Source organism: Podarcis muralis, chromosome 4 (assembly GCF_964188315.1).
Source record: "Podarcis muralis chromosome 4, rPodMur119.hap1.1, whole genome shotgun sequence".
Taxonomy (NCBI): domain Eukaryota; kingdom Metazoa; phylum Chordata; class Lepidosauria; order Squamata; family Lacertidae; genus Podarcis; species Podarcis muralis.
The window spans coordinates 98,956,618-98,969,372 of record NC_135658.1 but is presented as its reverse complement, the minus strand read 5'-3'; the positions used below and the strand labels follow the sequence as shown (position 1 = coordinate 98,969,372).

Here is a 12,755-nt window from a genome sequence, read left to right as displayed (position 1 = left end):
GCCCCCTGCTGAAAAAGTTTGCTGACCCCTGGCCAAGAGGGCACTGCTGTGTTCTGACTGCTTTTCCAAACACTAGGTGTCCTTCACATTGCCAGTTCAAAAAGATTCACTGAGGCTACAGACACTTTCCCTTTTTAAAAGAGACATTAGGGTGTGCCTGGGCACACCCGGCATACCTCACACCTATGCCTATGCCTCAGGTGTTGGGAAATGTGGGTGTGATTTGCCCCAAACAGTCTGGTGCACCAATTTCCGAGGCCTGGCAGGGCCAGATGCCAAAGATTCCCCAATATACTGCTCTACAGTATCCATGTCAAGAAAAAAATGTGAAGAAGAGGACATTTGAGACAGTGTGGAAAATACTTTGGGAAGCAGTGCAGAACGAAGGCAGTTACTGAACTCATAAGGATATTTTAAATTAATTCATAAGCTTCAGTAAAAAAAAAAAAAGAAATAGGTCACTTGCAAAATTATAGAACTCATGGCTTACAACAAACCATAACATATTGTTTCATGCAATTTTACAGTTCTATAATTGTATAATGATTTAATAACACAGAATGTCTTGTTAATGTTTGCTTAGCTTAGCTTTCTTTTATATTTAATACTTTTAGAAAGGCTTCCTAAAGTCAACACACACCAGAGGAATCTATGTTGGCACCTGTAACAAAATCAATGGCTCTGGTCTCCCGCAGTCTACCATAAACTACTGGAGGAGAATAAAGGTAATATATTAAACAGTACATGTCAGCTATTAAAAGCCATTTGCCAATTCTTCTGCAACTTATTTCTTTACCAGGAAAGAATGTCTTTAGGTCTCTTACATTTTAGAAGAATCTTCTGACAATAAAGTCTCAAAAATCAACTCCTGAGCCTTGGGACTCCCCAAACAAAACCAATATAGTCATTGGTGAGATGGGGTGGTAGTGCTTGGTAGCGAAATTAGCAGTGTCCCCCCGGGTGGGGGGGGGGAAGTATCTCCATTTTTTCAATGAACAAGGCACTACGTAAGCATGCATCTCAAATTCTGCAAGCATCATTATAATGGAGGGAAAGTATTGTGGGTGATTGGGACGCGGGTGGCGCTGTGGGTAAAAGCCTCAGCGCCTAGGGCTTGCCGATCGAAAGGTCGGTGGTTCGAATCCCCGCGGCGGGGTGCGCTCCCACTGTTCGGTCCCATCGCCTGCCAACCTAGCAGTTCGAAAGCACCCCCGGGTGCAAGTAGATAAATAGGGACCGCTTACTAGCGGGAAGGTAAACGGCGTTTCCGTGTGCTGCGCTGGCTCGCCAGAGCAGCGATGTCACGCTGGCCACGTGACCCGGAAGTGTCTCCGGACAGCGCTGGCCCCCGGCCTCTTGAGTGAGATGGGTGCACAACCCCAGAGTCTGTCAAGACTGGCCCGTACGGGCAGTGGTACTTTTACCTTTACCTTTATTGTGGGTGATTGGGCCAAGAGCCAGTATTACACTCCTGGTCAAATCACCCACAATATTTTCACTCCAATGTTGGGTTACATAATAATAGCATGAGCCACTGGACAGGCACACCTGATTAAGGCTCTCACAAACAGTGCTGAAACTGACCTTAGTCTGATACAACTCTGATATAGCTATGGTGTATAGCTCAGTAGTCAGGCGGGGGCGGGGGGGGGTAGTTGACTAGGATTTGTTGGTCTGGATCCGACCAACTGTTTATGGTTACGCAAACCATTGTGTTTTCCAGTTTCTTCGTCTTGTTGTTGAGTAACTGAGCTTCCGTGTCATATCAGAAAGCGCATTTCAAGTTGGATGGTGCCTTGTACGCCTCCATCCGGCACGTCCTGCAGCCAAGCTGGTGCCAAACACATTGCTCCATACACACTGCCCAGGCTTGCACCCCAGAGAGTTTACTTTGGTGCTGCTAACACAGCAAAAACAATGCGAGAGGCAGCAGTTACGAGTTACCAGTCTGTGCAGCCACAACAGGGACTGTGATTCTCCAGTGGTTTGACTTCACCCCCGGAGGAATACTCCATTGTCTCTCAAGACAGACAGATGCCAACAAACAAAGTACCCAGAAGCTACCTTAAGTGGCACTTCACGTATTACATAGCAAGGAGCCCTTGCCATGGCAAATACCTAAGCAAAATCCTGTGGTTAATTCTGACTGCCCCATTTGTATACCTAGTGTATTAACAATTACACACCTATGTCTGATGCATGCATTCCATTTTTAAGAAAGAATATGCTAAACATAGTTCCAGTTACAGATAGGGAGCCGTGTTGGTCTGCCATAGTCAAAACAAAAAAATTCCTTCCAGTAGCACCTTAAAGACCAACTAAGTTAGTTCTTGGTATGAGCATGCACACGAAAGCTCATACCAAGAACTAACTTAGTTGGTCTTTAAGGTGCTACTGGAAGGAATTTTTTTGTTTTATGCTAAACATAATGTGTGAAGCAATCCTTCCAAAATAAAACAATGTCAGGCACAGGAGGAACTTGTGTATTATGTATATTACAGAAACAAACACATATCCCATTGTTTGAGGCAACTAGTTGGGATAAATTTTCTGTTGTGTAAAGGCAATGTATTCTCATTGAATATGCCTATGGAAACAGCGCTCTGTCCCACCCCCAAATTTACTATATTTCAAAAATGCACAAGCCAGTCAAATAAACAATGTAGCACTGTGCTAGGCATTCTTTATCTGTTCTATTACAATTTAATATGTCAATGTATATTTCATGGATCTAGAGTAGATTACAATATTGCTTTAGGGCTGTCTTCTTGACGTAACCACAAACACTGCCATCAGCCCTGAAGTATAACGTTTATTTTAATGTGGCTTTATAGAGTTTGCACACATTTCTGTTTGAGGAAAGCTGAGGCTGCTAACAAGCTTGGCTTTCTGAAGCCATGGGCAGGTGATGAAAGGCATCTCCTGCCTAAAGCATTCTCAGGTCACAGCTGTCACACTCACTGCGATTTACTGTTGTCACAGTCTGTTGTCCCTGCTCGTTCCTGAGATCTTATTCTTCCAACTCACAGATCACAACATTCAATTACAAAAAGGGTATCTAATGCACATCTCATTTCAGAAGGGACACAGACATCAGGTGGCATGTAATATCAACCACTTGTATCCCGTTCACACAGACGCCTTATTGCTCTTCCTATTTTATTCTAAACGGAGGGATTTTATTGCAACATTCATTTCATTATTTTGAAAGAGTTAAAAATATACCAGCTTCTTATCTCTGGGAAATGAAGCACTGCTTAAGAGTGGAATGGCATCTGAAGTTTAAGATAACAACACAGGCTCAGGAGAACTTGGTGAATTGTGGGGAAAGGTCAAGAACGGATCTAAGCTGGCAGGGCTCTCCATATCAACTTCCCTACTGAGACAAATTAGGGACTTGTCATTTTACGAATCTCATAATCTAGCATCTGACAGAAAGAGAGAGAGAGATGCTTTGGACAATTTCAGTTTTCACGTCTTCCATTTTAAGTTCAGGACAAGAGCAGAATAATTGCTTTAAACTGCCGTACTGAGGATCACGCATCTGCTACCCACCTGCTGCTGATGTCACAGCTTGGTGCAAAACATTGGCCAAAACCAATTCCATTACATTCTGCACAAATCCAAATTTTGACTGCCTTGTGGATACAATACATACATTCTCTCTAGCTATTCTTCAGTTCCAGAGTTCCCCTACATGCTTTCATGTTCGGGGTAAATTTGGATATTTCAAATCCAAATTAACTTTGAGAACAGGCTCAGGGTGAACAGAGAAAAACAGGAATTATTTTTAGTTTAACTGGGTGAGCTGCAATTAATATAATACCCCTATCCCCTGGGAACAGCGATCTATAAATTCCATTAATGAATTTATATATGTCACAGCAGTGCTTCTTTTCTAAAAAAGTGTTTGGGGTACTCTCATTTTGACTCAAGAAAATCACCATTTTATAGTTCAAACTGGGAAAAATAAATACAGTAAATGGACAAAAGTACAAAGATTCACAAAATGTTTAGGGGTATGCGTACTCCTGCGTACCCCCAGGACAAGAATTAGTAAGGGCGTAACTTTCAGGTCACATCTAAAGAAGACCTTCCCAAGAAGGTTGCTGTGATCACAGTTCCCCTTATTGCGTAACTACTGTAACCCCATTAAATGCAGTCTTCCCCACTGCTGCCTTTAATGATGCTCTAAATACCTTCCTTCCCTAAGATCCCAGCTGGAGAGGAGACAAAGTGAGACTGTCCAATCTGGGTAGTGGTTGAGAGGAGGCAGAGATATACAGTGGTACCTCGGGTTAAGTACTTAATTCGTTCCGGAGGTCCGTTCTTAACCTGAAACTGTTCTTAACCTGAGGTACCACTTTAGCTAATGGGGCCTCCTGCTGCCACTGCGCCACCGGAGCACGATTTCTGTTCTTATCCTGAAGCTAAGTTCTTAACCTGAAGCACTATTTCTGGGTTAGTGGAGTCTGTAACCCAAAGTGTATGTAACCTGAAGCATATGTAACCCGAGGTACCACTGTAAAGGAAACCAAGCTAAAGAGCCTGAATGGCCTTGGCCACCAGCTTTCATACTATCTTGGCCTCATGAAGAAAGACAGGAAGAAAGTTTTACAAAAGGCTACAAATGAATAATAAAATAAAATAAAGAATAAAAAGCCCACTAAATATAGCAGTCCAAAGCCCACATTCCGGTTCAGGGAAGGTAGGGCCAGCCTGGGGTGGTACAGAGCTCCTCAACCTAATAAAATCAGGTTGGCACTGCCTTCCAACCAGGAAGTGGTGCTGTCCCTGAAAATGGCTGCCCTCTGGAAACACAGGAGGGAACAATTAAGTTAACATTGGCTGCATTGTGTTTTGTATGTGAACTAAATGAATGTCTCCAGCTAGTATGATTTGTCCCAGTCAGAGAATCTTATTTTATGATTGAGGAAACGTAGGTCTAAGAATGGAAAACAGTCAACAAAGATATCATTGCTACTCTCAGTACTTTTTTAAAAAAACAACAACCAAACCTCTGTCACCTTAATAACAGACGTTTCAACTCTTGAGGGAGGACTCTGCACTTGTGCTGCGGCGGCCATGTTTGCAATCGTGCTAAGGTGGTTCATCTGGCTCATTGCCATTGTCACAGATGCTGGTGGCAGGCTGACAGGAATGAGCGGGTGGGGCATCATCATAAAAGGGAGCTCCAGGCCTAAGGGGAACAAAATAGAGCAAAATAAACACATTTATGATTTTTAAGTGCTGGATACCACAAACATTTTTAACATGAAGCAAAGGCAAATTAACTATTCATCAAGCAACGAATTTTCATTCAATTCTTGTTTATTGAATGTTCTTCTAACAAGGAAACATGTTTTAAATTACTATTATTATGACTGCTCAATAAATAGCAGGAATGTGATCTGCTCAGTACTTTGCACGTGTCCAAATCCAAATACCATCCAGTTCCCATAATTTAATTTTCCTAGATTCGTTAAGGGTATGCTGGCTGACCAAGTGGTTGGAGAGAATTGCCAGGACCCAATAGCTGGTGAGTGGCCGACTTCCATAGCTTCAGAAGCTGCCCTGATGCCCACCAGCAGAACCTCCAGAGCCCAGTAGGTAAATTGTGTGCGTGTGTGTACAACTCTGAACGCACTGAGCAGCAGATGAAGTTGGCTGCAGAATCACTGAAAGAAGAAACACATGAATGCACCAGAAGCAGACTGGAGAAAACTGACTCTTAATTTATGGAAGAAATAGTGTCTGCATCATGATTTGGAGTCCTTGGAAACACAGTGAGGAAAGCAGGACAAAAAGTTCCAAATCAATAAATTATATTGAATGTGAGGAAATACTGACATGTGGATTCCTCAAACTGCAGTCATAAATGCTATGGTCCCAGCAACTCTGTACCACATGATTTATCTGCATGCCTAAATCAGCTCTCAAGTAGATCACAGATATGTTCAGGTAAAGTGCAATACCCAACTGACTATAATGTACATCTAAGCCATCAGTGATAGCTCTCATCATGCAGGAAGGATGTTGCTTATTATGTAACCAAGTCGAACCCTCGCTGAAATGTGTCAGATAAAATATTTGCCCCTTTTGTTACTCGTTTTTTCCGAAAGTCTGATCCCATAAGAAACATTGTCTTTTTTATTACGTTGCATGAAGTCACAATTTTTGTTTGCTGGGAAGGGGTTGGTGTTGATTTTTAAGTATACGCTATAATGTAAAATATAGGAATTTGATAAAGTCTGAATATGAACATGGAAAGATGTTAAGCCATACCATTTGGCAGAAGGTGGTTCTTTTGGAGAGGGTTAAGAGGATGATTAACTGGAATGTTATGCTGTCCAGGCATGCTGGGGTGGTTAACAGAGGCCTGCAATCCTTGGGTTGGGGGGGACTGAAGTTTCTCTCTATCCCAAGAACCATCAGTGCTTCCTGTGGGGAATGAATATAAATTATTGGGATGCAGGATAATTCCAAAATTGAAGCTTCTGAATTTGCAACCAAGGAGATCGGGTTATTTCCTTTTGCAATTGTCAAATCAGTTTTGGAAGATCCATGGGTGAATTGGAAATATTTAATTTTGAACATATATCCTAGTCTAATTCAATTTAACTTACTGGAGGTTTTCTTGTTGTTGTTAATGTTATTGTATATCCTATAAAAAGTTATATAAATCTCTTAAGGTGCTGTAACTCTCCAATGGTTTGAGATCACCCTGAATGGACACTCTTCCATTGTCTCCCAAGATGGATGCCAATCAACTAACCTCCAAGTAATCTATGAAAAGTTACACAAGGTGGAACAATCTGTTATTTTTAATGAAAATCTTACCAACTCTTACCCCTCACCCCTTTTAACTCCTAATAAATACGACTAGAAAAGAATTTGTAGACAGCAAGGAATTCAGAAGATGGTGATGGGTTTATGCCACACTTTTAAAATAAAATGCATTTAAATGAGTGCCTTGAGTGGCAGCATATGTGTATTTGTGTGTGATAAACTCAGCCCTACATACATTACAGTCTGCTATAGAAAGTGCTACAATAATTGCTTCAAGCCTTCTAATTATGGGAGCCTTACCATGCAAGAAATATTGCTGCTCTGATATTCAATAAACTGAAAAAAATATTTAGTTCTGTTTTAATTTAACTTGCACGACAATCTTGTGCATCTTTACTAAGAAGACCATTCTGCTGACTTAAGTGAGAGTTAACCTTAACTACGCGTACACAGGACTGCAGCACTAGAGAGATAAATCAAATGAAATGTGGTACTGTTAATTGTATGTTTAGTTAAAGAAAATTATGTTCATTGTGGAGCGGTATACACTATTAAGAGAACTACTGTAAATGCTTTTAAATACAGGTAGATCTCATCTTACGTGGGGGTTACATTCCTAGCTACTGTGTGTATAGGCAAAATAGTGCAAGCCAGAATTACCCCTGGAATGGCCCCAGGTGACCATCTCTACCTGTCTGAAGTCAGTGCTGAGTGGGCCTTGCCACCCCTAGAAGGTCAATAGCTCCCCCCCCCCCACCTTCCAGGGTCTAGGAAGGTTGCTTGGGAGCCCTTGTTGACCTTCCCAGAGTCTGGAAATCAAGGTGAGGGGTGTGCGCTTTAAAATCTCATTCCACAATGTGTTTTCCTACCACAGAAAGAGCACCCTGCCTTGCTTTCCAGGCTCCCGGAAGGTTGCGCAAGAACTCCCGTGACATATTGCATGGCCCTTCCAGTGTTTCCCCCAATTTATTCATTTTATTTTCTGCAACCCGTGTAAAGCTGCAATCACATACATAGAATCAGCATAATATGAGATCTATCTTTATGTTTTGTAATACATTCAAAATTTGTTTGGTTTTTTCCTGACAACTATTGCATTAAATTGTTAGGATCTTAGACCAAGTTTATAGACTAAATATCCACAGTTGTTTTTCCTTGGTTAGTTACCTAAATTAGGGAGCACATAAGCACCATGTTTCCTTTGCCCTCTTCAGTCTGTGTTATCATGCTTATATTTAGAATTTGCCACTACTTGTCATCATCATCAACTTTATTTCAACTTGCCATTTGCCTTAACCATATTCAGAAAGTTTTCATATAAAAATTTCCAGTGCACGAATCATAGTGAAATAAAAGTTAAAATAAACTCCCAACCCAAACTACAATCAGCTTAATATTATGTATTCGCTGGTGAAAGAACACCAAACCTTGTGAAGATGATCAGCAATAGCACCTAAGTCTGGAGACAGGATTCTAGATCTGTGTGATTGACATGCACACGTTCAGCTTATAAGGGGACAGCAAATGTCCTGGACCAGAGGGTGCACTGTAATGGTGAAGCATTTTCCATAATTGTATTGCCATACTAGAAAAGGTTTGACCTGTTTAATTTTTCTCTGCCATACATCTGCTAAGGGCACAAGAACCCCACTGCTGCCATCGCCAGTGTCGGCCATAAAATCAAAGCCTAGGCTACCATCTTGTACCCACTTAAAGGGACCCCTGACCATTAGGTCCAGTTGCGGATGACTCTGGGGTTGAGGCGCTCATCTCGCTTTCCTGGCCAAGGGAGCCAGCATACAGCTTCCAGGTCATGTGGCCAGCGTGACTAAGCTGCTTCTGGTGAACCAGAGCAGCGCACGGAAACGCAGTTTACCTTCCCGCCAGAGCAGTACCTACTTATCTACTTGCACTTTGACGTGCTTTCGAACTGCTAGGTTGGCAGGAGCAGGGACCGAGCAACGGGAGCTCACCCCGTCGTGGGGATTTGAACCGCCGAACTTCTGATCAGCAAGTCCTAGGGCTCTGTGGTTAAACCCACAGCGCCGCCCTAATTTAATAGGAATTACCTGGGAATAATTCCTATTAAGCACAAAGAGACCTATCTCTCAGCAGACATGTATCCAGTGAATTCTTAATGAATGTTTGGCTTTTAGCTCCTTCACAGCAGGAGACATGCCTATGCCTCTGCAAAATTTTCACATTTGCTTTTGAGGGGAAGAGGGGCTCTTTAAAAGCATGTGAAATAATTGTAATTGCAGAAAATAACTTCTATTGACTACCTGACCTCAGATGAACCCAACAGAAAAGATGCATCCTGGTTTCTAGGGGGAAAGGAAAACTATGGATATTCCAAGAACTAGAAAATTCGAGAAGAGTTGGAAAACTGTTAAGAGGGGAAACAGCAGCTCTTCAAGATCTCAGAGATTCCTGTTCCCTGGTAATCAAACAACTCACTTGTCCATCACAGCTCTGATTTTACTCATTGGCCCAAAACACCAGCAAGTGGCAGCAGCCAGGGTGACACCTTTTTTTCACAGAAATCATTTAGAAGGGTAACTGCACAGTTTACTTCACAACTTTCTTTCTAGGAGGGCTAGACACTTACTTTTTTTATTTGATGAAAGCTCACGGTCTGTGCCCCCTGCCTAGGTGTGCCAATGAAGGACTTACAGGGAGGGTTGGCAATGCTTGTTTTATAGAAGAAGACATTTAGCTCTGGAGTCATCAGTAGTGGGGTGAAGGGAATTCAAAATTCATAATTTTTCAATCACATGGATTCATATCAAACCAAAAAACCAAATGGATCACAGAGAAATGAAACAAACCATTCAAATCCGTTACTCATTTAAACTCAGCTTAGTATTGAAGCAGTCACTTGGTAGCCCTAGGTGACAAGGAATTGTACTTAAACAAGAATAAATAGTTGATGGTGGGGCTAATGTACAGGCGACAACCATTCTGTTGTCCTTCCCCACCACAACCACCACACAGTGTTTAATCTCAAAGAATGAAACTTGCTTCTGTGCAAAATGTTTGCAATTTTGTTTTGTCCAGAAACAGGATAGCTCCCCCCCCCCCCAGGTTCTTAGAAAAGGTTATTCAAACCTCACCATTAATTAATTAATTAATTAATTAAATAATTGATCTTTCAAAATTATCAGATTATCTAACCATCTCCATAGTTTACTCTTGGAAAACATTCAGAGTTGAGATGGCGGCTAACAAACTTCCATTCCAAGTTACCTTCCTAATGGCATTTCAAACTGCACCAAAGTGGATATAATGGACCACAATCCTATGTAGAGTTAAGTACATTCAAAATGAATGAATGAATGAATGAGGGCTTAAGCATACTTAGTTCTATGATGTATTACAACCAATGTTATTATGTACAGCAGGAACTCAGCTATGCAGCTGCAAATAAAATGTGTTAAATGTGTTGTAAAGTGCATTATACAAATATGACACTAGATGGCGATGGTGAGCTATGGCAAATTCAATATATTTTTCAAAACTTTTTTTTAAACATCTTCACAACTTTTTTTTATATGTGTCTAGACTCCAGTTCCAATACACAATTAGTCATTTTCTGTTCTGTCATCTTGTACACATGATTACAAGGAAAGCAGCCTCTTGCTCTGCACCAATGAAATAATACAGCTTTGTCAGGCTAGTATTATTAAAATACTGCATGAGTGTGCGTGAAACTTTTATGTTGTCGCTTTGTGTGGTTTTTTTTTTTTTTTTGTAAGGAGAGGAGAGGGGAAATATACTGAAGCTGGAACATTTTGCATAATTTAATTAATTTATGGTTCTAAAAGCTAATTTCCTCTCAATATAAAGAAAACAGCTTCTAAGAGGGTGCCCTACAGCACCCTGGGATATCAGGTGTCCAAGCTCTTAAGCTTATTACAAAGAGTTGACAGCCACTGATGGAAACTTGAAAATGTAAGCTTCAAGCCTAGTTATGAAGAAGAAAATGAAAGAAAAAGAAAACTTTCTGAAATCATATGGGTGTCAGAAAGCAAGCAAGTACTGAACAGCTTGGAAAACTCATGGCTATATTACTCTATTTGTGTAAATAGTTGAACATTAAATAAATATAATACATGTGTGTGCTTTTTAAATTAAAAAAAAAAACATCATTGGAGAAACAACAAAAGATGTATTGTCTTATTTTCCCTTTTCCTATAATATTTTTGCCCACTAATGTTCCTTGTTTTGGGTCTGGGAAGAAAAAAAAAATGTGATTAACGGAGCCAAAATCAGTGCCCAAGTAGTTGGCTAAGGGATTATCTGGGACATCTCACCTATGCCTTATTCTCTAGTTGTTATAATTGCAGAGATATTTGTAATTAATCTGATTCTCCACCTGCCTCTTTCTACAGACATTAACCATTTGGAATCTAATTAATGTAGGCTTGGATCTGAACTAAGGTGGCTGAACTTAGGTCCCAGTGAAGTCAAGGGAACTTCATTTTATCCCTTGGCCCTTATACATCTTCTGTATTTTTATATGAACACTATTTTCCCCCCACCAAGGCATTGCAACTAAATGTGAAAGTCAACTGAACTGAACCTTGGTTGCTGCCTTGGCCTACTATAGTCTATGTATGATTATATTCTATGCTGAAAATACCTATACTCCAGCTGCTAAATATTAATCATTTTGGTCCCTCAATAAATGAAGGATCTTCTTCAGTATAATCATCCAAATCAAACATTTGGTTCTCCTTCCTCAAAATGTGAATATGCGTAGCACTTTACTTTTATGTGATGAAGCTTAACCGTTTGAAATTAGTTACCATATGGAAGAGAGACTACACCTCACTAAAACATCTTGAGATCTTCGGATGAAAGGTTCTACTTAATACAGAGCATGATTAAACTAGAAATGGTGCATTAAGGAAATACTTCCAAAGAGAACACAATCGTACTTCAACAGCATTGGTATTACTTTTCCATAAAGGTTCCTTCAGAACCTATTGCACTCACAACTTGTGACCCATCAAGTGAAAAGCATCCCACCAACCATATATTGCAGATTGGCAGATGTTTCACTATCAAGTTTGTCAAACCACAACACATTGCCATGCACTGTGGGGTGCATTCAAAATGGCAGGTTGCAAATCACAGAGGCCTTTTTATAGGCAATTTCCTGCCCTCCCCTATTACAAAATTTTTAAAAAATTAGGCTGGCCTCATGAATGAGACTTGGGACTCAGCTAGATTGGTAAAGAAAAAGTGTTGTATATGTGATATAACCAGTGCTTTTTTGGGGGGGGGTTACGCAGGGGTACGCATACCCCTAAACATTTTGTGAATCTTTGTACTTTTGTCCATTTACTGTATTTATTTTTCCCAATTTGAACTATAAAATGGTGATTTTCATGAGTCAAAATGAGAGTACCCCTTAATATTTTTTTAAGAAAAAGCACTGGATATAACACTTTGACACCAGATGGCGCTGTCGAGTCCCATCTTTCCATACTGGATTTCCCTGTATGAGTTTATAACACATTTAACTGAATCGCTTCTTTGACGTGTCTAGATCCAGACTTGGGCTCATTCGTCTGCACTCTTCCTCCACATGGTCATGAGAAGATTGGGACCCTTTCGTTCCACTTCTGTGTTAAATCTAAATCCAGACAAACTGTGGTCAGGCTTAACTCTGGCTTAGGGAAGCTTGCCAAATTGACTCCATGGGTTACAATCCTGACTCCTTTATTATTATTATTATTATTTATATACCGCCCCATACCCAGAGGACTCAAGTAAACCATACTTAGAATTAGCCAAGCTTTCAGGTTTGACAAAAATAGTAAGCCCCAGTTAATTGGAAATGCAATGCTTCAAATCTTCTCACAGCTACACCAGAGAAGGAGTGGGGGAAGACACCTCACAAGCGAAAGGCTTGCTCATATAATGCAAAACCACAGTTTAGCACTGAGCTGGGGAACCTC

At 40.8% G+C, this 12,755-nt stretch overlaps 1 protein-coding gene across 7 annotated transcripts in view; it reads right to left on the bottom strand.

The window, feature by feature from the left end:
- The window catches only part of DACH1 (dachshund family transcription factor 1), a 344,361-nt gene that overhangs the window by 105,490 nt on the left and 226,116 nt on the right, over window positions 1-12,755 (bottom strand). For 4 of the 7 annotated variants that reach the window (XM_077927781.1, XM_028728391.2, XM_077927782.1 and 1 more), the window contains one exon: window positions 5,028-5,200. In XM_077927781.1, the coding sequence (XP_077783907.1) occupies window positions 5,028-5,200 (173 nt within the window). Of the gene's footprint in view, window positions 1-5,027; window positions 5,201-6,285; window positions 6,442-12,755 lie in introns of all 7 variants that reach the window. The other 3 variants (XM_028728383.2, XM_077927779.1, XM_028728387.2) reach the window with 1 other exon arrangement.